General features: G+C 42.0%; 1 protein-coding gene across 5 annotated transcripts in view; it reads left to right on the top strand.

The window, feature by feature from the left end:
* ZNF423 (zinc finger protein 423) overlaps positions 1 to 25,490 on the top strand; it is a 238,121-nt gene that overhangs the window by 38,744 nt on the left and 173,887 nt on the right. For all 5 annotated transcript variants that reach the window (XR_011326528.1, XM_069793619.1, XM_069793621.1 and 2 more), the window contains one exon: positions 6,021 to 6,080. Coding sequence is in view for 4 of the 5 variants with exons in the window: in XM_069793619.1 (XP_069649720.1) it covers positions 6,021 to 6,080 (60 nt within the window). In the remaining variant the exon portion in view is untranslated. The remainder of the gene's footprint in view (positions 1 to 6,020; positions 6,081 to 25,490) is intronic.

The raw sequence follows: 25,490 nt of genomic DNA, 5'->3' as shown, positions 1-25,490 counted from the left end.
GAGACATGTGCATCTGAAACGCAGCAAAGAAGCCTGAAAATAACGGAAGATCACAGAGCTCTTGCTTGCGAGTACCTACAGCTAGGTCAGGGAAAATATGTGATTATTGTGTGACTGGCTTACAATGTGAATTGGTGCTAGAGTATTTCTCTAGAGGGAAAGCTGTGAATCTTGACACGTACATTACAGCTAATACACAGGCATTGGTGAGATTTCCCTAGGTTTATCTGAGAGCGTTCTGTCACAAACAAAATCTGACAAAATCCTCCAAACTAAAAAGTGGCACCAGCATTTTCTGCACTCAAGCTATTCTGTACATGGTGTTTTCAAAGGTTGCTCGCGGATGAGGGAGTGGCCCAGGTCCCAAATGCAGCTCATGGTAACAGCCCTGATTCAGGGAGGTTCCCCCATCAGCTGGGGGACTTGCTTGTAACCCCAGATATTTCTCAGCAGTTTCTCAAACTGTCACAGTTCCTGACATTTTAGTTAGCATACTATGGAGTTTTTATGTTATGGGAAGTGTTAAACTGGTCCTTGTGGTCCTTGAAGCCTGTGTAATAGGATAAGGGAGCATACACATGCCATCTGAATTACTGAGGGGCTGTTGCTCACTTGTAAAGCTTGATTGCATCTAGAAATCAACATTTGGTTCAGAAGCATCTTACTTTGATAAGGTTAACTTCTTTCCTGGGAGTGATAAAGTGTTAAATAAGCACTGTGACTGTGAATGGAGTTCAGGTAATGGTAGCCCCATAAATAGATGTTCTCACTCTTAGGGGAATGGATGCTGAATCCTTTCAGAAGTTTCTCTGAGCATAAAGAACCAAAATCTCTGAGCCTGCAGCACTTGTGATCTAGCAATTAAATAAGCATCCTTGGAGAACGTCTGAGATGAGCGGGCAAAATGCAAATATTTGGGGTGTGTGTGAATGCTGTATTGTGATGTTGCCATTGCCCACAGTTCCTACCCACGTCGTCCCTGTCCTTGTTCTGGCTGTTGCATTCGGGTCCCACAATCAGTTTGAGCAGAACAGAGGTCTTCTCCAGACATGACAGCAGTGAGTCCTCCTGTGCTGGGGCAGAACAGGAAGTGGAAGCAGACATGTGTCCTCCTGCTGCCAGCGATGTCCTCCCTGTACCAGGCCATGGGTGGGCAGTGCACAAAGTTACCTATCTTTTGAGTTGACTGACAATAACATTTTCTATGCTGCCAGACCAAGGCTATATTCAAGTCAAACCCAGCCTTTCTGAAGGGTTTCAGCTTCATAGATGCCCCCAGATTTCACCAAAGGCGTGGCTGTTATAGCAGGCACATGCTTGGGTGAGTTTCCTATAGCTATTTCATAATCATCACCCTGAAGGATGCAGCTAAAAGAGTGTCTCTGGTTTTTATTTCCAGTATTTTCTCTCTGTGTGCTGGCAAATACTAGGGACCATTTACAAAAGAGAAGAAAAAAAAATGTTAATGCTTTAAAAATAGAAATATAGTTCTGTGAATGTTGATATCAAGGTTTAGTATTTGACATTGAAATGGTTTCTCGCCCATCTTTTTTTCTAATCAACTGAATAGTGAATTTGGCACTGGGATACATGCGTATCCTCTCCGTTGGTGCAGTGTGTTGCACCTCGGGTGCCATTCTGTCGACGACACATGGAGCACAGTGGGACCAAACTTCTGTCCTCTTGCTGTATTGTCTCTGTATTACTGAAGGAGTTAAAATACGCTTTTCCAAAGCATTTAAAAATGATCATTCAGATGGAGACAGCAGAAAGAGACAAGAGTAAGAGTATAATTACATAGCAACTTCTGTGGTTGCAACCATGACTTAATGTGCAGGCACACAACATAATTTGGGGAGAAAATGAAGTGAGTTTGTGAAGGAAAATGGGAAGTATCCAACAAAAACCTGTGAACTTGTGAACATTCTGCCCAAAGCTTAACATCAGTGATTTTGGGTGTCTTCATTTTCAAAGCCCAGTATGAAATGCTTCCAAAATTTCATGAAATGCTGACCCTTCACCATTATGTCACCAGGGCTCCCATAAAGTAGTTAGAGCTGACACAAGATCTCTAGTTGCTTTATAAAATCTTGGCTCTCTGTCTTGAGCTGTGCTGCTGTTTCCTGTGGTATTCCCAAGCTGCAGAGTGTTTCAGGTACGTGGGTGGCTCCTGCACATGCTGAACGTCAGCAGCGTGGACTTGTGTGTCCACACGTTCAGTGTGATTAACTAGCACAGATGGAAGTGTCTAGTCCTTGATTTCAGTAGTTACGATTGTGGCTGGTGTGTCTCAGAGAACATAGTTTCCTGCTAATGAAACAAGAATTATTTTACTGTGTGATGTATTTTGGAAGTGATCGTGTTGAATGCTTCATACCTCTTCACCGGCTTTTTTGCCCATTACCACTACTTAAATAATAGCGTCCACAAAGTGAATGTTAATGCACATGGGTCACCTGAGTCAACCTAGCTTTCAAGGAAGGATGAGAAAAATACTAAGAAACTGAAAAATCAACTTAAGTGAATTACTCCCTGGCTAATATTACGGACTAAGCTTTTTTTACTCAGTTCTCAGTAGCGAGAGCTGGAAATCCCTTCCCAGCCGTAGGAGCCAAATCTGTTCTGGACCCACTCTGCCCTCCCGGGGAGGGCTGGCCAAGCTCTAGGGCAGCCTCCAGGGGGTCTGTCCCCAGATGGGGTTCCTCTCCCCTCCATGCACAGCATCGTGTCCCCATGTCTCCAACCAGCCCAGGAAAGCTCCTCCTGCTTCCCTGTGAGTCCAGCAACAGCTGTGTGCAACTGAGGGGAAATTTTAGCTGCAACTGCTTGAGTGTTGAAGTTGAGTTTGGGAAGAGGAAACCAATTATCTTTCCCTCTGACTTCTGTGGCTTCTGCTCATTGCTGAGGCAAAGCCAGCAGTGATACCTCTTTGAATGCTGGCTCTTTAAATAACAATTTATATCCAGAAGATTTAGGTGGCCACAGAGGAACCTCTCAGCTCTTGGTTTTATGCCCATTATGGAGAGGGAGCAGAAGCACAGTGGAGTTAAGTGTCTCCCTACAGTTACGCTTGGTGCCTGTGACCAAGCCTGATCACCTATTTTTTTGCTTCAATCTCACAGACACCCTTCCCCTCCAAACCTCTGGGTCTTCTTAATTACACTGATGTGCAGACCCGATCTTTTTTGAACGTGGCGTGCTTTTTGCCCTTGTTTCTCTGTGCCTGCTGCCTAGCTTTGTGGGTGGATGGGTGGGCGGGTGAGGATCAGGTGTTCATGTCAGGGCTCCGAACTGGCTGTCACTGACCATGCCACTCCATAAAACCACCTAACACCAGTCCTGAGTAGTGCCAGCCTGGCCATGCCCAGTGGCCGTGTCCTGCCTGGACATGTTTGGGTACCCCCAGCCAGCACTGCAGCAAGCAGCGTGGGCTCCCAGCTCGCTTCTGGCAGTGCCCCTGCCCCATGCTCGCTGTCCGAGGGGACCATTTGACATGCAGCCCAAGAGAAACATCCGTCCAGTACAGCGATACTCCTTGGAGTAGGCTCGGCTGTTACTTTTCCTTATGGTTGATCCTATGAAAGATGATGTTTGCTTAAAAAAATAAAAAAAGAAAAGGGGGAATAGTGGTGTGAGCAGCAGCTACAGGGAGATGTGTCTGTCTAAGCTCAAGAGGCTCCATCCCACCGGCCTCCTCCTTCCATGGAGGTGCAGCATTGTCAGCTATGTGGCGGGTCTGTGCAAATAGAGGGGGAGAACCTGAAACCATGACTGCAATAATATAAAGTGAATTTCAGTGCCATCGTCTTCACATATATGTTCTCTGTCCCCTTTTCAGTCATTGGGGAGCAAAGCAAATTAATGCCAACAGAGGCTGACTCAAACCTTTGCCCTCATTTAAGGGATTCCAAAAAACATGGTTTTGTTACGTGCTGGAGCCAGCTGCCCTACAGCAGCTCAAGGACTAGAGCAGTCTCCAGTGTTTAACCAACATGAAAGGCAGTGGGTTGCTAAAATTGCCAATGACCAGTGCTGTTCCCATATATTTCTACTTGACTAGGACTGAATTTATTGCCTTTATATATTTTTAGCAGACTGATTTTTTTTTTCACCTCTCCTTCCAAGATAAAATGTAAAGAAACAAAAAAACCTCAGCATAAAAGGAGTAATATAAAAAACTGTCCAAGCAAGGCAACCAAAAAGCAGTCAAGGATAAAATAAAATTAAAACGTTCCACTTGTCTGTTTTGAGTAAGGTACGTGAATTGCTAACTTAGCTTATTTAGTTTTGGAGCAGAAGCCTCCCAAATGTATGTAGATTTTGGTGTTAAAATCCTATTTAGGATAACTATGTCTGGAGTTATTCTATTAAGAGGTGGGTCAAAATGTGAACAAGATGGTGGTTTACAGAACACAAAATGGTAGGTGAGCCCCTAGGAGAGAGCATGTCTGAGCCAAGACTGCTCTGCCACTCTCAGGAAATAGTACCGATAATGGCTTGAATAAGCTCATAGCTTTGTATCTTGTTTTTCTCTATCATTCTGGAATTTAATATTATGTGACATGGCCTTTATGCTAACATAGACTTTTTGGAAAAAGTATAACTGTTTCTCAAGTATGATTTTTCAAAAGAAGTGGCCAAATTCCATTCTCCTCCATTAGCAAACTTGCAGACTAACAGGACCAGAGCAGTGCCCTTCTGTGGAGTACACGTTTGTTTATGGTCTGAACATAAAATCAAAATTTGTCAAGGCACTGGCTATGTAAATAATTTTCTCTGTTCCTAATGTCACATGATGTCACCACTGACATCAACATGATAGATAAGCTTACAGGATGCCAGAATTCCTTACTGAATTGAAAAAAAAAAGGGGGGGGGGGGCATAAAATCAAGAATCTTGTGATGAAAATGTAAATACTCAATGTAAGCAATCACTGGAACAGGTTCCCAGGCCTGGGGCATGCAGGTCCAAGCTGGTGAATAGGGGCTGTGCTTGTGGCTTTGCAATATTGGATTGTATTTGGCTTTGGACTTTAGTTGCAGAATTATTTAAATTATGTTGGATCCAAATACAAATTCTACATAAAAGGGTTAGAGATTGGTCAGTGCATGGAGTAAATACTTTTAATCAGGAAATAAAGACCTGTTTAAATTTGTTTGGTATCACGGTGACAGAGTAGGCAGGTGAAGATGATCAACTTTTACAACTAAAAAGAAGAATTTCTGCAGTTGCCACTTTCAAATGCCCAGTCTGACATTAGTAAAACTGCCACTGATTTCAGTAACAGCAGGATTGGTCTCTTTTTTAGCCTGCTTGTTGTCAGTTGATCTCTTAGTTATTTTTAAGAATGTAAGAATCAAATGACATTTTATAATTCTTAACAGGCAGAAGGTTATAGATACATAACTTGCAAGTGCTGAGCACCTGGCTCTGACAGCTTTCACATCAGCAAGCCTTAAATGCAGTTATTTATGACTACCATATTGCAGAACATCGTTGCACATTATAATAGTATATTTTAATTCTGAACTCTGAAAAAACATAAGATATCACTTAGTTCTGAATGTGGCTAGTGTGTTAAGATGACATAAGTTAGGCAATTTTCCCTTCATAGGACAGTTCTTTACTATGATCTGTTACAGCATACATTTCAAAAATGACCTCTATGTTTACAATGACAATTTTGCACATGCAAGTTGTTATGCATGTACAAAATTTCAAATATGAATACTTAGCAGCTAGTTGTATTTAAACCTCTATTAAATTTCACATGAACTTACTGTTACCTGTTCAGGAAGGAACTGCAAACAGAAATCCCATACTTAGGTTAAAACGTAGGGAAAAATCTCTTTACTAAATTTCCACCTTATGAATTATTTTATAGAAAGCAGTAAGTTCTTTTTCACCAGTGCAGAAGTCTGTTTTAATACTTAATGTCATTGTGGACCTAGTTTTCTCATGGCTTTGCTTTCCAGTTGGTTTGTTTTAGCAATCACAACTTATTTTTGTTCTTTTTCAGTTGAAGAGGGTGAATCTTCAGATTTTGCTTTGACCTGGGACTCATCAGTGACTCAATCAGGTAAATATTTTAGGTTCTTCTGATTGCAAAAACTGCCAGAAAGCTGCCAGGCTTTTTACAGGAACTGTATTTTGTATGTCACATTCCTGTCTCAAATCCAAGACTACCCACTGCAACACAATTTTTATATCAGTTCCATATGGTCAATAAAATCTATTACATACAGAGACTAATATACTCTTATCCTCCAGAGAGCCATTCTTTCTTCTTGTGGGCATACTGAAACGGGTTGTGATTTCTCCAGTATAACCACTTTGAAGTTTTCTGCAATGGGCACTGTTGCACATTCATTCCAATCTAATTACATAAAAGCTGCTTTAGTAGGAATTTTAAACCTCGGTCTCAACTGGAATGTGTGTATTTCTCCTCTCGGAGGAAATTGGAAAGTACTGTCAGGGCTGGAGAATAAAAGTGGTACCTCGCCATGGTAGAAAGATTTAACATTTGAACCAGCTTTTGGTCTACTTGATAGTAATAACACTTAAACATGTGTCTGGGGCTTGTTCATCTGTGTTACATTGATAATTTGAATAAAAAGAGGCTCAAGAAACTGAACAGGATAAAGCAAGTTTGTCTGTAGTTGTGTAATATATATTGATAACACAAACGTGAGGATAAATGTCAGATTAGTTTGCATTTAAAATAACTAGCCACATCTAGTCACTGTTTGTGCCCTCTGTTAAGATATTTTACTGTCTATTATGTCTTTAACACTTATGAAATTCTCAGAATATTTTTGATTTTGAAGCCAATAATTCTATTTCTGCCCTCTCTTCATACTGGACTGCGCGAGGGTATTCTCTTAGAAGCTCAGCAGCAACATGAAAAGAGCTCAGAAACTGAGCAGTAATATGAAAATTAACAATGGTGCTGCATTCCTGGTTAGCATGGGTTTTATAAGAGTCGTGGGGAGACTGACTCACAGGAGACTTTTCTTACTGAAGTCAGCATCTAGCTGGCCTTGAAGGCATAAACTGCCTTTGTGTGGCACTTTGTGGCATTTCACTTTGTACCAACTGCACTTTCTGTTGCGCTGGGTGCATCTTCTCTGGGCGCTATGACTGTTTTGAACAGTTTGTGTTTTCACTAGTCTTTGATAGCAAATATTGCTGCTGCTGCTGCTGCAAACCCCCAGCTGCGATGTCGAAGGCCCCTTTGTGCCTGGAGCTAACGGCGCATGAAAAGAGCGCTCGCCAGCTCTCTTGCTTGACCTTCGTCTCAAACAGCACTGGAGTGGAGTTACCGGTGTTATCTATCACAAGTCTTGAATTTTATTAAATTTAACACAGGCTGAGCTTCAAAACAGCAACAACAAAAATAATGTCTGTGCAGAACGGGAGTTAATTGGGGATTCCTAATGGTATTGGTGACTACGCTGTAAGTAAAAAAAGGCTGTGAAAGGCTTTTCCTGAATTAGTTGAGTCTCCTCAATTTTTCTTCATTTACTCCCATAATTACAGCTCTCATTCAAGACATCGGATGTGGGATGAAATGTATTGTATGTGTGATTTATGGCAGCTGAAGGAAAATGTGTGCTAATTGGGGGATTTTCATCTTAATACATTTAGTAGCTATAGATGTCAATCTTGCATGTGTATAAAGATGCAATACAGTATCCTATCAAGACAGGGTGCGCTGCATGGGACAGAGGTTGGAGGCTGGAATATGACTGAGGAACTACACAGTAAATGCTTAAAAAGCTCTAGTATGTGGTGGTGCGGCTGCATGGAGTCATTGGCTCTTGTGTGGTGTGCCTCCAAAGCTATATTCGGTAACTGAAACCAGTTCCTCAGTCCCAGTGTGCGAGACTTTCATTATGTTCTTTTATGATCTTCCTGTTTGCATTAGCTCCAGTAGTGTGATGTTGAAGTTCAATAAAGGGTGAAAAACCACTCTTCAACTTCTTGTTTCATGCCCCTTCCTTCCCTGGCCCAAAATGACAAAATTGCCTCACTTTCTGTGACAACCACCCCCCCAAACAGAAAAAAAAATCAAAAGGCCAAACCCAGGACTTGTTAACTCTGAAATATTTGCCAGATGTTTCAAATTAACATATTTCTCTCCCTTCTTCTCCTGTATGTGTTTGTACATCTCTGTGTGTGTGCAAACACATACAAAGTGACTTCTGAAAAATTATGTTGGCACTTTGTGCAGCTGCTGTGGGCCAGGGGAGTGGCGGTCCCAGGGTGGTGTGGTACATAGGGACAGCAAGAACAGGTAGAATGTGATTTTTTTTAAACTTTTTTCTTTTTAATACTAGCAAAATATTTATAAAGGTGCAGTTGTGGGGAGAGAAGGTGCTTTTGCTGCTACTTCTTATTTTGTTTATCAAACCATGATGCTATAGATAGATATAGACGCTATAGTAGAAGCTATACTGGAAATTTTTTTTGTGAGTTTAAGTTGAATCTGCAGTCATGGGGCTTGTCCAGGTAGCTGTGACAGCCATCTGTCCCCAGGTCAGGTGTAAGCATTTGTAGGTGCAGGGCAAAACATGTCAAAACATTGGGGTCCAAGCTCTGTGTCTCATGGTGGATGTCTCTGCTGCTGAAGTGTACTGAAGGCACACGGTTTGTGCACCCCTGACCAGACCATGGCACTGGGCGAGGGGGCTGCTTGCGGGAGCTGCTTAGTGCAGCTCATGGAAATTTGGCAGTGGACACGTTGGCAACAGAAATCCTGCGCTCGGATGGGCCTGTTCGGTGATGGCTTAGCACAGGGCACCATCCTTTTTCCTACGGTAGTGTATGAGCGCAAGATGCTGGCTGTACTGGCTTAACTGCTTGTTCCTGGTAAAACCTGCGAAGGTGAAATGCTTTGCAGGAATCTAACCCTTGGCATAGTTGCACTGAGGAATTTGTTCAAGTACTTTAAACACAACTAGAAGTAGTTCTATGATTTTTTTTTTTTTTTTTTTTTTTTTTTTTTTACAACCACAACTTAAAGGCTGTACATATTAAGCCAGAGATTCAGGAAAATGTATAAGGAGGCAGAGGCTGCCCTCACGCCAGGGTAAACAATCAGGGTGTCCACCAGCCCTGTTTAACAATGGGCATATAGCGAATTTCCTTCCTCTTCAGCTCTTGTAAACATTTTTTTCCTTAATGTAAAAGGAGGAAAAAAAGCTTTTCCTTTCCTCTCTTAATCTGAGGACTTAGCTTGCTGTTAAATAGCAGGTCAGTAGTGTTTTGCTGTGGAAGAGGCAGAGACGCTTTCTGTCCCAGAGGAAGAGCACAGCTGAGTACTCCTTCCCCCTGCTTTTCCCTCTTAACAGCACGTGCAGCCCTTGAAGCCCATCCATCTTGCTCCGAAAATGTCAGAGAGGGTGGGCCGGGCAGGGCTGCCAGGGGGCCAGGCAAGTGCCCGCCTCTGCTTTGCAAAAGGGTTTTCTGCTGCTTCGAAGCCAAAAGGAAAATAAGATTCAATATTTGCAAAGCAAGGGTCCAGCCAGACAATGCTGCATTGCTGTTGTAATACATCACGAGAGTATTATCTTGAGGAGCAACAAGGGACATTTTAAAGAAGTAAAAAGTCTTACAAAATATATAGAGAATTTAAGGCATTTTAAAGACCTATGAAAGCATTTTACATGGGGGTTGCTGGGGAGTTTCTCATTAGCCTGACTGTGAGGCCCCGGGGAATCTTGGCTGAATTGTCTGGGGCAAACAGAGCAGATTCTGTCTTCTCCTTAGGAGCCTGCAGACCTAAAAGCCTGAGTTTTTTTTTTTTTTTATTTTTGTTGTGTCTGCTTTTGAGGTAACTGAAGGTATCTTATTGTTGTATGCAGCTATGAGTTACAAAACTGATCAAGAAAGAGTTTGGGAAATAGGGGACTGTGGACCCATAGCCTGAGTGCTTGGGACAAATGGCACTGGGTACGTCTCTGTGCGCATGTATTTGCAGAACGTGGGGGGATCTTTGCAGTGTTTGCGACTGGAAGGGCCTCTCCAATGCCAGTGCCCAACCATGCATTAGCACACATTAGTACCATTCAGTTATAACATTCCAGAAATCACAAAAATAAATTACGTGTTGGTATTCCCCCCCTTTCCCTATTAGCCCCAGATTTCCTGTCCCTGCCACCAAGCTCGCTGCAGCAGCTGGGCATGCGTGTGAGGGATGTGTTAACAAAGTGTAGCATGGGAAGAAGAACGCCACAACATTTTGGGACAGACATTTGATGTTTTGCCATTAAGAGTTCTCCCACATACTTATTTAATGCAGTACACTACTTTAGATTTTTAATTGCCTTCTGCAATTTCTTTTACAGTTTCCCTCCTTTAAGGAGGAAAAAAAAGAAAAGAAAAGGGGAAGCAGCAGTGTTTGAGAAATGAACCACAAAATAAAAGAAAACCACCCTGTGGTCACTCCTTTTCCTGTCTCTTCCGCTTTGCATGGTGTCTCCCAGCTATGTAAATCACAATTTTCACTGGTATCTTCAGAGGAGCAACATCTTGATGCGGTTTGGAGCCTTGTTTTTGCTCAGGGCTCCCGGAGCCCATGCTGGGATGTTTTTAATGCCGTCTCTGCTGCTTGGGGCTTTGCCTGCCCATTCCCCCCTGGCTGTTCCCTGTGCCCTCCTCCACCGTTGGTCTGATGATCCTGGTGCTGCTGCTGTCTGCTCCCCAAGTGTTGAGGGTTTCTCTTCTCTAACTGTTTCGTAGGGTTGGCTTTAATTTTGGCTGCCAAAGGAGCAAAATGGATGAGAAAGCCAGGGTCTCATGAAGCGAACTTGCCCCTGCAAGTATTCATACGTTAACTTTTCCCCCTTTTCTGTTTATTCAGATAAGCTACAGCAAATGTGTTCTCCTTCCTCACCTTTCCCTTTTTGGAGGCCTGTTTTGGCCACACAAAGTTTGTTGTCCCCTCAGCAGTCCTCCAGCACCCTGGGCTTGCACACCCTGGCACAGTCCACTGCCCGGTGCCCACCAAGGCCACCGTCCTTGCAGGACCCCGTGCCCTGTGGTCTCACAGTACCCAGGGCTGTCCCTGCTCTCTGCCCATGTCCCCTTGGCAGGTCCCCCAGAGCCCCTGCTCTGCTGGTCCCGCTCCAGCTGCACGACTTGCTGGGCGCGAGCTATGTCAGGAGTAAGTCAGGAAGGGCCAGATGTGAGAGACTGCTCTTCCATAGATGCTCAGTTCTTCTTCTCTATTTCTACATGTATTGTGTTTTGTCTTATTTAACTTCTAAATGGCAAAATGCTGAACACCCACCCCCTCCTCCGAACACCATCAACGTGAAATTCTGGGATCTCTGCTACAGAGCATTGAAAAGGTTGGTCGCAATTCAGTGGGCATTAGAAACCTGTTATCTTGCAAGTACTCTGAGATTACCCATCCTGAGTGCCTTCACAAGCTCAGGCATCTTCTAAAAGCCGATTTCATTAGTAAATAAATATGAGAAGATTCTGATTACAGTGTGTAAGGATTTCCAAAGAAATAAATCTTTGAAGTTAGCCAAGAACATGAGAGAGACTGATTACTTTTAGTTGAATATTTTTTCAATATACTATGAAATGTTTGATCTCAACTGGTTGGCTTTCTTATGTTGGTTTTAAAAACAGCATCCTTGTCTCTGCATGGACCTGCAGCATGCAGCCTAGTCAGTATAGTCTGAGGTTCTCAAAATGTTAAATATCTGCTTTGGAAGCAGCCAAAAGCCAAATAAATGCCAACTAGAAATAAAGCTAGGGAGGTTTGTAGCTCTGGCTGCTGCATTCTTCATTTATTCGAAGTTGAACTTTTATTTTCCTTGGTAATGTGTGGGTTTTTACAATGTAACATAGTTATGTGTCCTTTCAGAAGAGGAAAAAAAAATTCTCCTTTCCTCATTGCAAAATTTAATTTTTAACTTCACTCTTATAAATACTGTTTTTTTAAATTTTTTTTTTTTTTTAAAGAGAGTACTTCTGATAGTGTTTTCTCAAACAGAAGGTGAAGTGATAGGAAGTACATGATACTCAGATAATGTGGTGGTGGGTGAACATTCAAGACAGATATAAGATTTTTGGAGCCGGGATAATATAAAAAGAAACAGTATGAGTAATTATAAACCCTTCCCAGGTTACTCTGTTTGTAGGAGCTCATGGCACAACTTTGCATCTGCAGGTGCAAGGGTTTCCTGGGAGCAAGTCTCTGCTCCCAGTGCTCCCGGGCTGGCAGGAAGGGGGATGTGGCACTACCGGAGGAAGCTGTTGGCTGGAGTGACAGGGTGTCTGGGGGGGGGCCCCGAGGTCTGACCAACATCCTGCAGCTGTAGCACCTTCAGGGAAAGGAAAAGTATAAAAAATGAGATTCCTTGCCGCATGTGGTGCCGCACAGCACCGACACGTGCATCTGTCATGGAAACGGCTGCCCTGCGAATCCACTGAGATGTCTCTGGTGGTGCAGCACCATAGGTGTTCCCCTCTTGTTTGGGGAGGGAATCTCCGGCAAGAAGGAGCGATCTTCAGATGCGAACGCAGCATGGGTGTCAGTATTTAAATTAGAAGCACACACCTGTGTATTACAGCATTTCCTAGAAAATACTTACTATTAAAAATGTTAATAGGGAAAATTATAGTGATAGCACAGAGGAGGAGAATTAATTTCCATGGTAAAAGAGGTGAGGAAAGAAAAGCTCATTTCAAAGTGAGCTATCGAGTGCTCTCCCAACCCCATCACCCACCTGTTCCAGGCATTTTAAAGACAGTGTGTGCTGGAAAGCCAATCTGCTTAAGGTAAGCTGAGCAAGCATGGTGTACCGCCTGGTGTCGTTGGTATTGCTGAGCTTCACAATACCTAAAGTCAGTCCCCCTAAATTGCTACAAGCAACATCTGGTAAGGGGAGGATTTCCGCAGGCTGCAGGGTCACAGCCCCTGCCTGGGCATGCTGGGGAGGGGCCATGGACTCATGTGCACTGGGATGCTGGCAGTGCATCACGACTGGTGATGGGCAGCAAGGTTTCAGTCAAATCTGGGAGTGTCTCTGGCATCATTGGGTTAACCTCATCTGCAGTCTTGTGAGCTTGGTGTGTCTGCTGGTATGGGGCCGCTATGGGTTGGGTGATGTTCCCACAGGGTCTTCTGGCAGGGGCACCTTGCCAGAAATACAAATACACCATCGGCATAGACGGTTGCATGTGTGAGTGTCTCCTTCTGGGACTAGCAGGGGACATCCTCCATGGGGTTGCGTCTCCACCTTGCCAACAACGTTTTTTTTTTCTGTGCAACAGAAAGAATTTGCTTTTTACTTAAAGGTGTGCCTGTTGTCACTGGGAGACTGTAACACTGTGTTTCATTTTCTTGGGCTGACTGAAGTAAGTTGTTCACCTTCACGGGTGACCCTCAGGCGCAGCCTTCCTGGCTCTCCATCCCTTGCTCGTGTTCAGGTCTCCCACAGGTATGAACATCCCAGTGAAGGATGCTGTCGTTGAGCTGGAGGGAGCGCTGGAGAGGAGCAAGGCATAGCATAGCACCTTCCCATCTTCTTCACACTCCTGCTTTCTATTCCTATGTTTCTTTCCGGTGATCCTACCTTGTCCTCTCTTGCTGCCCAAATGAAGGGCTGTGATTAGATGAACATTTTCTGTGTTTTTAGATGAAAATTTATCTTTTGTTTACAATAGCCTTCAGGGACATAACTAGCAGTAATGGGCTAAAGTAAAGCAAAGGAGATGCTAGGCTGAGTATCAGGAAACATTTCTCAGTAGCGGGATCTAATAGACTCTGGTATTATCTCCCATCACACTGGTCATTTTCAAACTGGACTGGACAAAGTGCTTGAAAATACACTGTAGGAACGGTCTTACATTAGCAGAGGGGTGGATAAGATCACCTGGTAAGTCTTTCTCATCTCTGATTTATCCAATTCTGCTGTGCTCTGGATTTGCTAATCTCCTGCAGATTTGAGGACAGAAGCAGACTGAATGGTCAGGCAAATTGTGCTTTCTAGAGCTTATTTGGGTAACTATTTTTATGTAGGATCTCAAAGCACTTTACAAATGCTAATTAAGTCTCCCAACCTAGTAGAAAGTCTTCCTTGTGCCCCATGTCCATAATACTTTGTCTCTGCATCATGCACCATGCTGCAGGTCAACCTTCGCAGAGGACTCTGGCTTTGGGACTCAGGGGCACTTGCCAGCCCATCTTGCTTTGAGTTGTTTCTGCAGGTCAGTGGCTTTGCTTTTCCAAGTCTGCTTTGGCTGGCTGGTAGGAGTGAGGGAAGCTGAAACCATGCCGCTGTAGGAAGTGATTGCAATGGGTTTTATCTCTGTGAAATCGGACAGGTGAAGAGTTTGAAGGAAAGTCTCCTGGTGAACAATTTCTTTGGTTTTCACAGAAGCTTCTGTTCTCCTTCGACTAGTTTACACATTGCAGTTGTAACTGGTAGCTCAAAGTTCCCAGCCTGAATAAATGTAAAACAGGAATAGCAGAGTATATTACATTGGCCTGTTGCTTAAATGAGAAAAATCAGTAGAAAATAATGCCACAATGGTGGATTCCCAGTAATCCTTCTTCTTGAGAAAAAAAACCAAATTGTGCCAATCATGAGAATGAGGTTTTATAAACAATGTAAAAGAAGAAAAACAAATGGAATAGACAAGCTCCACTGCTTTGTTTTCTGGGCTGAGTAAGGATGTTGATATGAAACTCTGCAGTGAAGAACGGCATGAAATTTATGATGCTTTGCCCAAATAATCTTTGCTTATTCACTACAGGAAACTAGAATCATTTGGGTTGGAAGGGACCTCTAGTGGGTCTTACTCAACATTGACCTGACTTGTAAAAAGTTTCTGTAACCATTGCCGCCGTATTTTTGGTTAATTTGTCTTGAACTGTTATGCTTATTGTAGACCAAGAGAGTACAAGTATGGTTACGGTAGCATAAGGATGTGTACAAAATAGAAATTAAGGCCAAGTACGCATTAAAAAAAGGATTTTTTAAAAGTTAATATAGCCTAAAATTTCCCATAATAAAAGATACATTTGTATTTCTGTCATTTAAGTGTCCAAAGTAGCCTTTTTCCAGTCTCGCTACAAGGAATTATGATATCATTGTCAAAATAAAGTGAGCTCCTCTCATAATCTTGTATTTGTTGTGTATAAATTCAAATGAGAAAACTGTTAAATGGGACCATTTATAATGAGATTTGAGATACCCTATGGCTCTCACTTTGAGACAAGTGACCTTTGTCTTTTTGGGGGCTGAGTAACAGTGCGATGAAGATTTAATAGATGTGTGTAGAGACCTGGCAATAGATTGGGATGTGCATGGAAGAGGTGCTCAATGCATCTTGCTCTACATATTTTTGAATTCATCACACTTGGGACTGAAGTGCCTGCCTGTTTGCATGTTTTACTAGCCATGCCTCCTTTCTCCCTTGGATGACTTTGGCATTCATTAGTAGAAATTATTAGACAGTCACAAAACACTAAAGAGAAAGGAAAAAACCCACACACTTTGCTTGGAAACACTGCCTGTGTCGCATAAAGCTCTGACAAGATCAAGCCTCTAATTAAATTAGCTGGCACGTGGACAATTCTGTTCCGAGATCTGCTGAGCTAATGTGTATCCATTAGCTCATACAGCCACCAAATCAGAAGTACCAAAGAGACAATTTACATAGGGCCACAAGGATGTTTTAAAAAATTCTGGTGAGTTGTGAATCCTGTAATGTTAATTGCCAGTTAGCACATTGTAATTGCTGTAATTATTTGCAAGTAAAATGATGTAAGGGACTTAACATTGTACTTTTCTTAACACTTCACATGTTGGTGATCCACTAAATCTCCCACTTAGAGTTTTGCTGGTTATTTTAAGAGCTCGACAGCCACTTGCTGAAGTCTGATCTCATCTGCCAGCTTGCCATTCTGCCTGTTGTCTTTAATGCTGAGCAGTGGCTCTCTAAAGTCTTTATTAAAAAAAATGCAATAAAATAATAAATGTGAATGTCTGCTGCTGACCAGTGAGAGTGTAGCCAGCCCTGCAGCCGGCTGCACTGGAGCCCAGCTGGGAGAGAGCCCTCAGCACAAATTGCCAGCCTATTGCCTCCCACTGCCATGCTGCAGAAGTGGGCCAAAAGCTCCTCCGTATGGGATTAAAGGGATGTGTAATAGATTAAAGATCAAAAATGTTAATTAAGAAATGGTCTTTTCTAATAAGATGCCTTCAAGGGCACGGTACCAAAAATGAGGCAATATCTCATTTTGGCAACAGTGCTGGGGCTGTAATGAAGCTGGAGCGTGGGGGTAAAGGGAGAAGGAAGGGACGCCTCCTGTTCAAGGCATCTCCTTCAGAAGGGGTAAATCAATTAGTAATAAAAATGTAAACACGTAAGTCAGAATGACATTACTCTGAATGCCACTGAACAACGTGTGGATTTAGACGTATGCTTTTTAGCTTGGTGTTTCCTTGAGGATAAGTTGGCAGTTTGTGACTGATAAAGGAGGACTCCTTCAGCTTAGCGGTATTTAAGCAGCAGCATGGTAATTTGGCTGAAAATAACCACTCTTATTGGAAGCTTTGATGCCTTTGAAGTGAATCCATGCAATATATTTTCCTGATGTAATTTCCTCGATATGGGAACCTTTGTTGCACCTTTGTTGCTGGATTGAAACTCGTAGGCGCTATGTTTGGGGAAAGGCTTATTTCTCTTCAGAAGAGGGAAGAGCCACAACTCTGAGCTCTCATATTCCAGGCTTCTGGAGCAGGGAGAAGTTTGTATTTTACAAATAAACTGATATGCAAGTGTTACTTTTGTGTTTCAAACCCACAAAGTGCTTTCAAGAGCTGTGAAATTTTATTGCATCATTATAACTAAAGAAAACATGCTTTTTCTTAAACTTGAGCATTCTAGTTAGTGACTCCACTGTTACATTTTCTTAGTAAACTCATCAAAACTCCAAAAGGAAAACTCAGATGTTTAACAGCACTTCTCCTTGTGGTGGGGTGATGGGATTTCACATCGCACTTCATCCCACACTTTCCCCTCTAAACGCCTTAATGCAGAAAGCTGCAGTATTTCTGAAGTGAGTTATTTGCTAGCATAGAATGGAGAGACCCTGTAGGCAAATTTCTTCCCTCTTGGTTGGAAGCTTTCACTTGGATAAAGAAAACCACTGGCACGGTGAGGCTCTCTGCGTAGTGTGTGTATGTGTTTTAAGGCTCTGGCTGTTGTTTGATCCGAAGCTAGAGAGATTTTCAATTTGAGAGAAATGTGGTGGGAAGACACTCACTGGTCGCGTGCCTCTGTGCGTGGCGAGCTGGGGCCGACTGAAGCAGCCTGGCAGAGAAAAGTTCTCCAACAATGGTCTGAAATTTAGATTTGTTGCTCTAGCTATGTGTATTTAATCTTAATCTGTTGTGCGACTCTTTAGCAGAAAAGAACGTTTGGAGGAGAGGGGTGAGTGAAAGACAGCGGCTCTGCACTACCTGCTCACCTGCAGCCCCCAAACAAAGTGGGGAAGCGGAGCGTGGTGTCCACATCCTTGAGGGGCAGAGGGATGGTTTTCCCTGGGTCTCGTTTAATTGAGAGGGGGTTCAGAGCCCTCAGAGCTGGGCACGGTGTAGAATTGTGTTTATTGGTATTATTTAGCTTGGATGGGGGCTAGAGGCAACTTAAATTAAATGATACTAAATTCCTGTGGCCTGATTTTGTCAGATAAGTGAACACAAATGGAAATAGTGGTTGTTGCCATCCACAGAAAGAAAATTGGAGAACTATTTCTTATCCAAGGACTTCAATTGGATGTTTTCACAGTTCATAAAGGTATTGTTTTGACAGACTGATTAGTTCTATCTTTACTTGATTTCACTCACGGTTTTTGTTAAACTTATATGTGTAACTCGGACTTGAATTAGCCTTCTCCCAAGAAGGGCTATGTCAAGCCATTCTTGCTGATGCATCAAGGAGATACAACTGTAGCAACAGAAAGATCATTGCCTCTGTCCTTATTATGAAGTTAATTTAAAAGTCTCAAAGTAATTTTGTACTAGGCAATTCTGAAGACAGTGTTCTGAAGTTTTCCTCTCTGTAATTTTGACAATACTTAAAAAAGATATATGTAGTCTGTCATTCTTCTTTCAGTGACAATAGGGAAGACTTCGATTTTGCATTGTTGATTTCATCAAGTAGGTTACATTTGCAGAAAAATGGTCAGTTTGTAATGCTGTCATTAATTTGTACGGAATGTGTGTCCCATATCGGAATCAAGAAAACTTGAACTTAAACTTTGGTAGTTGTTCATATTGGGCTCTTTGCATTTAGCACACAAGTCCAGATGACCATTTGTCCTGTTAAATGAATGAGAAATGTTCTGTGTAAAAAGCATTTGGCTTCTCTTCCTTGATCATATTAAACAAAATACATTTATTGCCAAATTTCCACAGTAACATCCAGGAAGCATATACAAAATCAGCAGGGTTAGCCAGGTATAACTGAGAGTAGCATTTGGTCTATAATCTTATGAAAAAAGGTTGTGCAGTAAAAATGTACTTTTTCTGATCAAGGTGAATTTCAGGCTGAAATCTTGCGCAAGTTAGCTAATAGCTGGATTGGTAAAACATTTTCTGGACAGAATGTTGCAGAAATCGACATTTTTTTTTTTTCTTTATATATTGTGTGTGCAGACAGCTGCAGTGTTGAAGACATGAGGAATATCACTTCTGCAAATGCCCTTTGTGTCTCTTGTTTTGTGTTGTGACAAGCAACCTAGATGCTTCTGTATAACAGAATTAAATTATGTTCCATTTTTGACCCTTACTTCCAAAATGTGGTGCTTGGTGTTTATGGTGTTTTGTGTGTGAAATTGAAATATGAATTGGTGTTGCTTTTCCTCCAAAATGGCTTATAAAAACTGGTGAATTTTTAGGGCTTTTTTATATACTGAGGTTGTAAACCTGTTGTATTTTAAATGTCTTTGTGAGTTGCAAAGAAACCCACAGATACACCGCAGGTGCTGTAAGTGTGGCAGAACGATCAGTGACATATTAAATGAGAAAACACATCATAAGAGTTAAGTGATTTTTAGCTTGATGCTTTAATGAAATATTTTAAAACCGTATCTGGTTAATGAACATTGTGGCCAGACTGCATAATTGGCTGAGGATGTAGGAAGTGGAAGCTCTTTAAAAATAAACTCGTAGCTGTGGTAGCTGTAACTGAGGTAGAAGGGTCCAAAGCAAACCCCCAAACCCTTTTCCTACCTCAGCTATGGGGCTGTGGGAGAGGGGCCGCGTGGGGCTGTGGGTGCGGTGGCCATGCCCACATCAGTCGTGGCATTTGGCTGTTGAAGGAGCTGTTTTGTAGGATGAAGTTCTCAAGTGTGCGTCTTCCTACTTGTCAGCAACTAAAATGCAAATTCAGTAATTTAAGGCAAAAAGTTGGGACTGGGCCCCCACAAAGAAATGTGCCTTTTAAAAATGGATAATTTTGTTGTTATTACTACTTTTTTCCTAGTGCAAAATATATAGGGAATGGGGCTGCTAAAGAGCATATCAACTAAATTAGGGTTAATTAGAAGTTCTCCCAAATAGCTGGTGCTTCATCAGCAACAGAGCAGTGTGTAAATAAATCTAATTTCTCTCCAACTAAACTCTTCACAAGCTTAATTACAACAGCAACAATATCTCCCCCCCACCTCTCCGTTTTTCATTAGTGTGAGCGGGTCATTACAAGCTGTATCTGGTGAGGGTTATCATGAGCAGTCCAGAGCTGCACCTTTCACAGGTGTCCTTCGAGGCTGAGGAAGAAGTGGAGGGACTTTCAGTGTATCTGGAATAGCCCAATTAAGGTAGTTTATAAGAAGCTTGAGAAGCAGAAAACACTGATGGAAAAGAAAAAAACACCACTATATTCTGGAGAGACTTTTGTTAATTACATAAAGTATTTCCACTGTTTGGATTATTGGTCATCTTAATTTCTTCCCCTTTATTACTCATTTGCCAGCAAAAATCCATACTTAGGGTTTTATCTGTCTACTTTTTTTTTTTTTTTTTCCTTTTTACACCATACATCATCCTCATGGTAGATCCGAGGGCTCTGCCAGTTCCCTGATGCTACGTACCACACTGCTGTCTCCTGCTCCGACAGTCGGGACCTGCTGAATGAGAGGAGTGGTTGAGGGAGACAAGACTTTAAAGTCATTCTAGGTTTAACTCTTTTAAATGTCTTTTCACACATTCTTTACCACATAGGGCTAGAATGGAGAACGCAGGAAGATGTTAGGAGAAAAAGCGTTATCACTGCTAAAAGGATCACCATGCTGGAGGACTGGTGCAGCTCACTTCTTATTCCAGGGATAAATAGCTGAAAACCTCTAGCCAGAAATTAGTTATCACATGGAAAGTACAAGCCTGGGTGCAGGTTTCAGCTGGGTGCAGAAGTGGTCTGCTGAGGGCTCAACTTATTTCATTTGGTGATTGATTCACTGTCCTCTGTGATTTTTTTTCTTTTTTTTTTTTCTTATTTCTAATTCTGTTGAAGACAGTGCGTTCCTTATTACACGGTGTCACGTTTCAGCCGATCCCAAATTAATAAATGAGCAGCAGCAGAATAGCACGCAGCACAATTCTAACAGCATGAGCTGCACAGAAGTATATTTCACTTAGCTCCAATTTAAATACTCTGCTTTGCTCGATTTAATTATGTGAAATTACTGAATTAATGGCTTTGTCAAGTGAAACGTGTAGGACTTCAGAGTTTGGTATTAAGGAAAGAAATTAGAAAGGAAATTTGAGGTACATTAATTTTTGCATGCGGGCTCATTTTAAACACAAACTGAAATTTAACTGAGCCCACAGCCCAAAATCACATCATGGTTTAAACCCAGGGAAGAGAGAATGAGCAGAAGGTGGCAGGAAACTTTCTGAGTCGTTTTGCTAATTTGGTTTCCTTGTTGGTTTGTATTAGTCTCCTCGGTGTGTCTGCTGGGCAGGAGAGGTGTTTGTTTGTGCAGCAGGGGCTGGCCACGGTCATGCGGAAGGTAATACTTTTTGCAGAATCCGATGCATCTCTAATAGCTTGGCCACCTGTTAAATACCCTTTCCCGTGCTGCATAATATGACTTTCTTCTGCCTTTTCTGGTTGAGAATCTTGTTAAATCAGTTGCCTTTTTTCACATTCATTAACTGAATTCTTTTGCTGTGGTCTGAATACCTGCACCAAGACATCGTGCCCAGCCTGGTTCTGGTCGTGCAGAGATGCACATGCATAACGAGACCTGAGGGTAATGTGTCTGGAAGCTTGTAAGCCCTACTCTTCTGAAGCCATTTAGACACGTAGGTGCCTAACTCTCATTAATTTCCAATTTCATGGGTTTTTGCTACAGTCCGTTGCTACTCGGTGGGTATTCGGCTCCTAAATCACTTGGGCTGCCTACAGATGTCCCTCCCAGCTCCAGGCAGAGCAGTGTAAGGTACAGTTTTCCCAATTTCTACTCACTTTGCTGGCAGTGCCCAGCTTGGAGGGCTCCCGAGCAGCAGAGGCACGAGCCTCTGCCAGCAGTAACTGGTAGCAGAGAGACACGAGCATACATTTGGGAAATGTGGCTTTTTCCTCAGGTGCGTTTGAAGAACCTTTTTTCCAAAGCAAGCTGGATTTATAGAGAGAAAGTCAGTAAGCTTTTTTCCTCCAAGATGATGTTTGGTATTTGATCAGACCGTAATACCGACAACTAGGTTATGGTCCAGGTCCAACCCTCTATACCCTGGGTATAAACAGGAGTGTTACCCAACCCACAAAACCCAGCCCCACAGAAACCTCTCAGGTCTTTAATCACAGTTTTGAAGGCTTCCAGGCACAGTTATCCCAGAAGCGGGTTCCTCCCACACTCCTTCAGCCGTACATTTGTCATTCCCACTAGAAAACGATCCAGGCAGGTTCTGAGCAAACTGAGACCCATGAGAAGGTCAGTGAAATAATTATTGCTTTCTCTAATTTGCCTAGGCATATATTTCTTCCTGCTCCAATACATTTTTCCCTCTTGTTCCATCTTTTCCCCCTGTATTGATTCCACCCCTTGGTTCCTCACGGTTTGCAGAGTGCTATGGCTCTTTCCTTCTCAGTCGTAATGTTTTGGGGGTTTTATGGATATAAAAAGATAAATGCAAATGCTACCTGTAGGATCCTACAGGTCTGGGTTGTGAAAGGCATGCCTCTTCAGCATAGTTTTTAAACAACTCTATATTCTAAGCATGGGAAGAGTGCATTTTGAACAGAAATATATTCAGGGATGTAAGAGGGTATTTCGTATTGAGGCCTTGCTCTGCTTTCCTGTTACATCTCGCTCCCATGTGCATACACTGCAGGCTGTTACACACCAAGGATGGGAATCTTCCGGGGGCCAGAACTTAACCTGCAGAAAGGATGATTTGAAGTCCTGGACCTTATAGAGGAACAATAAAGGAATCTGCATTTTTAATTAAGCAAAGGGGATTCAAACATTGAAATACATAGTCACATTTGTTGCTTATGGTAAATGACATCACCCCTAATTTTTCTCTCTTTAAAAATCAACAGGTTTATTTTAATAAAGAGTTCCAGCAGCTGCTATTCTGAGCAAACCAGTCAATACCTTATGTTTGCATTTGATACGCAGCTGCAATAACAAGCCACATGTGAATTTTATTAAGCCTTCTGAATTTTCTGTCTGGTCAGGTAGCTATAGATTTAAGTTTTACAGATATCTGGCTTCACCTTAAAGTAAAAAAAAAAAAAAAAAAAAAAAAAAAAGTCGTCGTTCACACCATTTCCTTAAAAGCAAAAAAAAAAAAGTTTTGTCATGCCTATGAATTAAAATGTGATTAAGGTGTCCTGTGTTAGGTGTGAGTGGGATTCCATAGAACTGTTGGAAACAGGACGCTTATCTTCAACAGAGACTTGAAAAATAATAAGTTGAACATTATTAAAATATTCATATACCTAAATAAAATTAAAGTGCTGTTTTTGTGCTGAAAATTTACATGGATTTCATTAGATTACGATGCTCAGTATTATTTAACAGTTGCATGTCAAAGAGTGAAAGTATGTTTTTATGAAGAAGTGTACCTCATTTTGAAGTTAATACTTGCTGCATACTAATTTCCTTGTGCATATAAATGAACTTCAGATCCGTTTTGATTTGAACCTCATTATTGGGACTGAAGGTGGCAGTTACTCCATTCAGATGCACCTTAAGGATCTGGAAGTGGACAATAACGTCTTGTTTCCAGAGGCAGATAATCTGTTGCACAAGTATTACATGTCTTGAGTAAGTGGATGAGAGTTTTCTGTGGATGGTAGCAGAGAAGTTTGGATAGCTGTGTGCAAACACACTATTTGATCTGAATGCCGCAGAGAACTACAAAGCAAATTGCTATTTGACATCAGAAGAAGCGTGAGGTGTTGATATTGTGAAAAAACAGTGGTAACTGTTGTCTGCACTTGGATGTGGAACATCCCTGGTAGCAAACAGAGCAGAAACGAGCCGTGGTAGAAAGCAAGATGTCCCTTGTAGGACTGCGACTTTCTGCTCTGATACAGGCTGTGCTTTGCGGGTCAGATGCGCACAGGAGAGGTGCCTTCCTCCTCGCTACGCCATCTGCTAATGAACTGCCCGGCCCCGCTGCTGCCACAGCACACTGTAGCCTACCAAAACCTTCCCCCTGGGTCTTGAGCCCGTCCTTTCCAAGAAGACCCCAGTGTAAAAGAGGGGTGCTGCTCTCCTCGCAGCCCTGCCAGGGGGACGGGGCGTCCGCTCCCCAGCCCCAGCGGGCAGAGGGGCAGGAGGGCACCCTGGGGGGACCCACATCAATATTGATCAGTGTACTGCAGTCGGGTCCCAGTTCGGTAACCGAACACTTGGCGCGCTCCGGACTGCTCTGCTCTCTGCCTTTCGTTGCATTCTCTAAAGTTCACTTACAGTGCTCTTTGTGGCAGGGAAGTGTTTACATCCCGTATTTATACTGTTAAACTGGTTGCCAAACACTGAAGAGCTGATAAACACTATGTGCCGTTAACACTATAAAGTACAATCCCACTGCTGCTTGCATGCAAATAAATAATAATAATTTAGCTCTTTGTCCGCTTTTCAGTGTATAAATGCATTTGTCGCATAACATAGTAACGTCTAAATCATTTTAGTAAAAGCACTAGAAAGGCTGAAACATTACCTGCAGGTACAATTAAGAGGAAATTTTACTGTTTGGTTGTGTTTTTGTGATTTCCTCATCTGAATTTTTTTTTAAAAACAGCTTTAAAGTGATGTGATGCTTAATCACTATTGCTGGGTTTCACTTTTTTTTAATTTTTAATTTCACTGAGTTATTTTGCCTTCCTAAGGACTGAGGAATTAGCCTACAGGCTAGAAGTTACTATGAAATATTCATTAAATCCTTTCTTGTAGCCGTTACAGACACAGATATCTTTTTAATGTGCCTGGTCAGTTTTGAGGCCACTATTTTTGCTACTGCCCATAAATCATCAGCAAGTATTTTTAGTGTCATCAGTGAAAGGTTAATAGAAGCCCATAATTTTCAGATACATCTTTTTGATTAGCTGCTCAGATATTTCCTTAAAAAAGGGGGTGTAAATTGTTCCACACCGAAAACTGGAGACTGTGTCCAATTTGTGCATAAATTGAAATTGTCTTTCTAATAGACTCTTTGGAAGGTGTGGGGTTGCCTTCAAGGTAATGATTTAAACATAAACTGACCCTTGATGAGGGAGCTGGAGTTTCAGTTTAATGCGTTTCTGCAGCCTTCCTTCACCTTCAGTGCCTTCAAATTCCGCACAAATAATTCCTTCATAACAAGTGCCTTTTCAGAAGATGTATGCTGCTGACAGTTAATATAAAATTATTGCCCCTGAATGCATTTTTGTAATTACTTCCCAGAGAACTGTCTTTGTGTTAGAAGACATTTCACACTTTAGTAACATAAGTGTTTGGGGAGAACATGAGTAATAATTACAAGCAGTCTTTCAGTGAAAATAAACCTAAAAATTATAAAAAAAGCTAATGTTAAAGTTGGTTAGAGACAGTGAGGAATTTATTTAGCACGTTATGCCTGTCTGTATATTTTCCAAGTTTAATAACCCTTCAGTAACTAAACTTAAAAAAAGCAATAAAGAACAGAGAAACTGCTTTCTAATTTTTAAGCAATAATGAAACTAAAAACTGATTAAAAGTGACATGCTACTAGAGACAGAATAAAGAAACTTAATCTGAATGCTCCTATAGGAGATTTCTGCTATAATGGAAAATGAAATGGCTCACAGTTTGATCAATAAAAAAATTAGCAGCATTTAATAAAAGGTTTCTCTAGCATGTTGACTAAAGGATACTATGGAAGTCTTGAAATCCAAGAAAACCAGGATTGTAGGGTGCATTTGCGTATGTGAGCGTGATGTAAAAATCATTGACTGAGCAAAGCCGGTGGATTTCAGGTCAGAT

The sequence above is a fragment of the Haliaeetus albicilla genome, chromosome 10 (genome assembly GCF_947461875.1).
Source record: "Haliaeetus albicilla chromosome 10, bHalAlb1.1, whole genome shotgun sequence".
In the NCBI taxonomy this organism is placed as follows: Eukaryota; Metazoa; Chordata; class Aves; order Accipitriformes; family Accipitridae; genus Haliaeetus; species Haliaeetus albicilla.
This window is presented reverse-complemented; position numbering and strand designations above follow the sequence as displayed.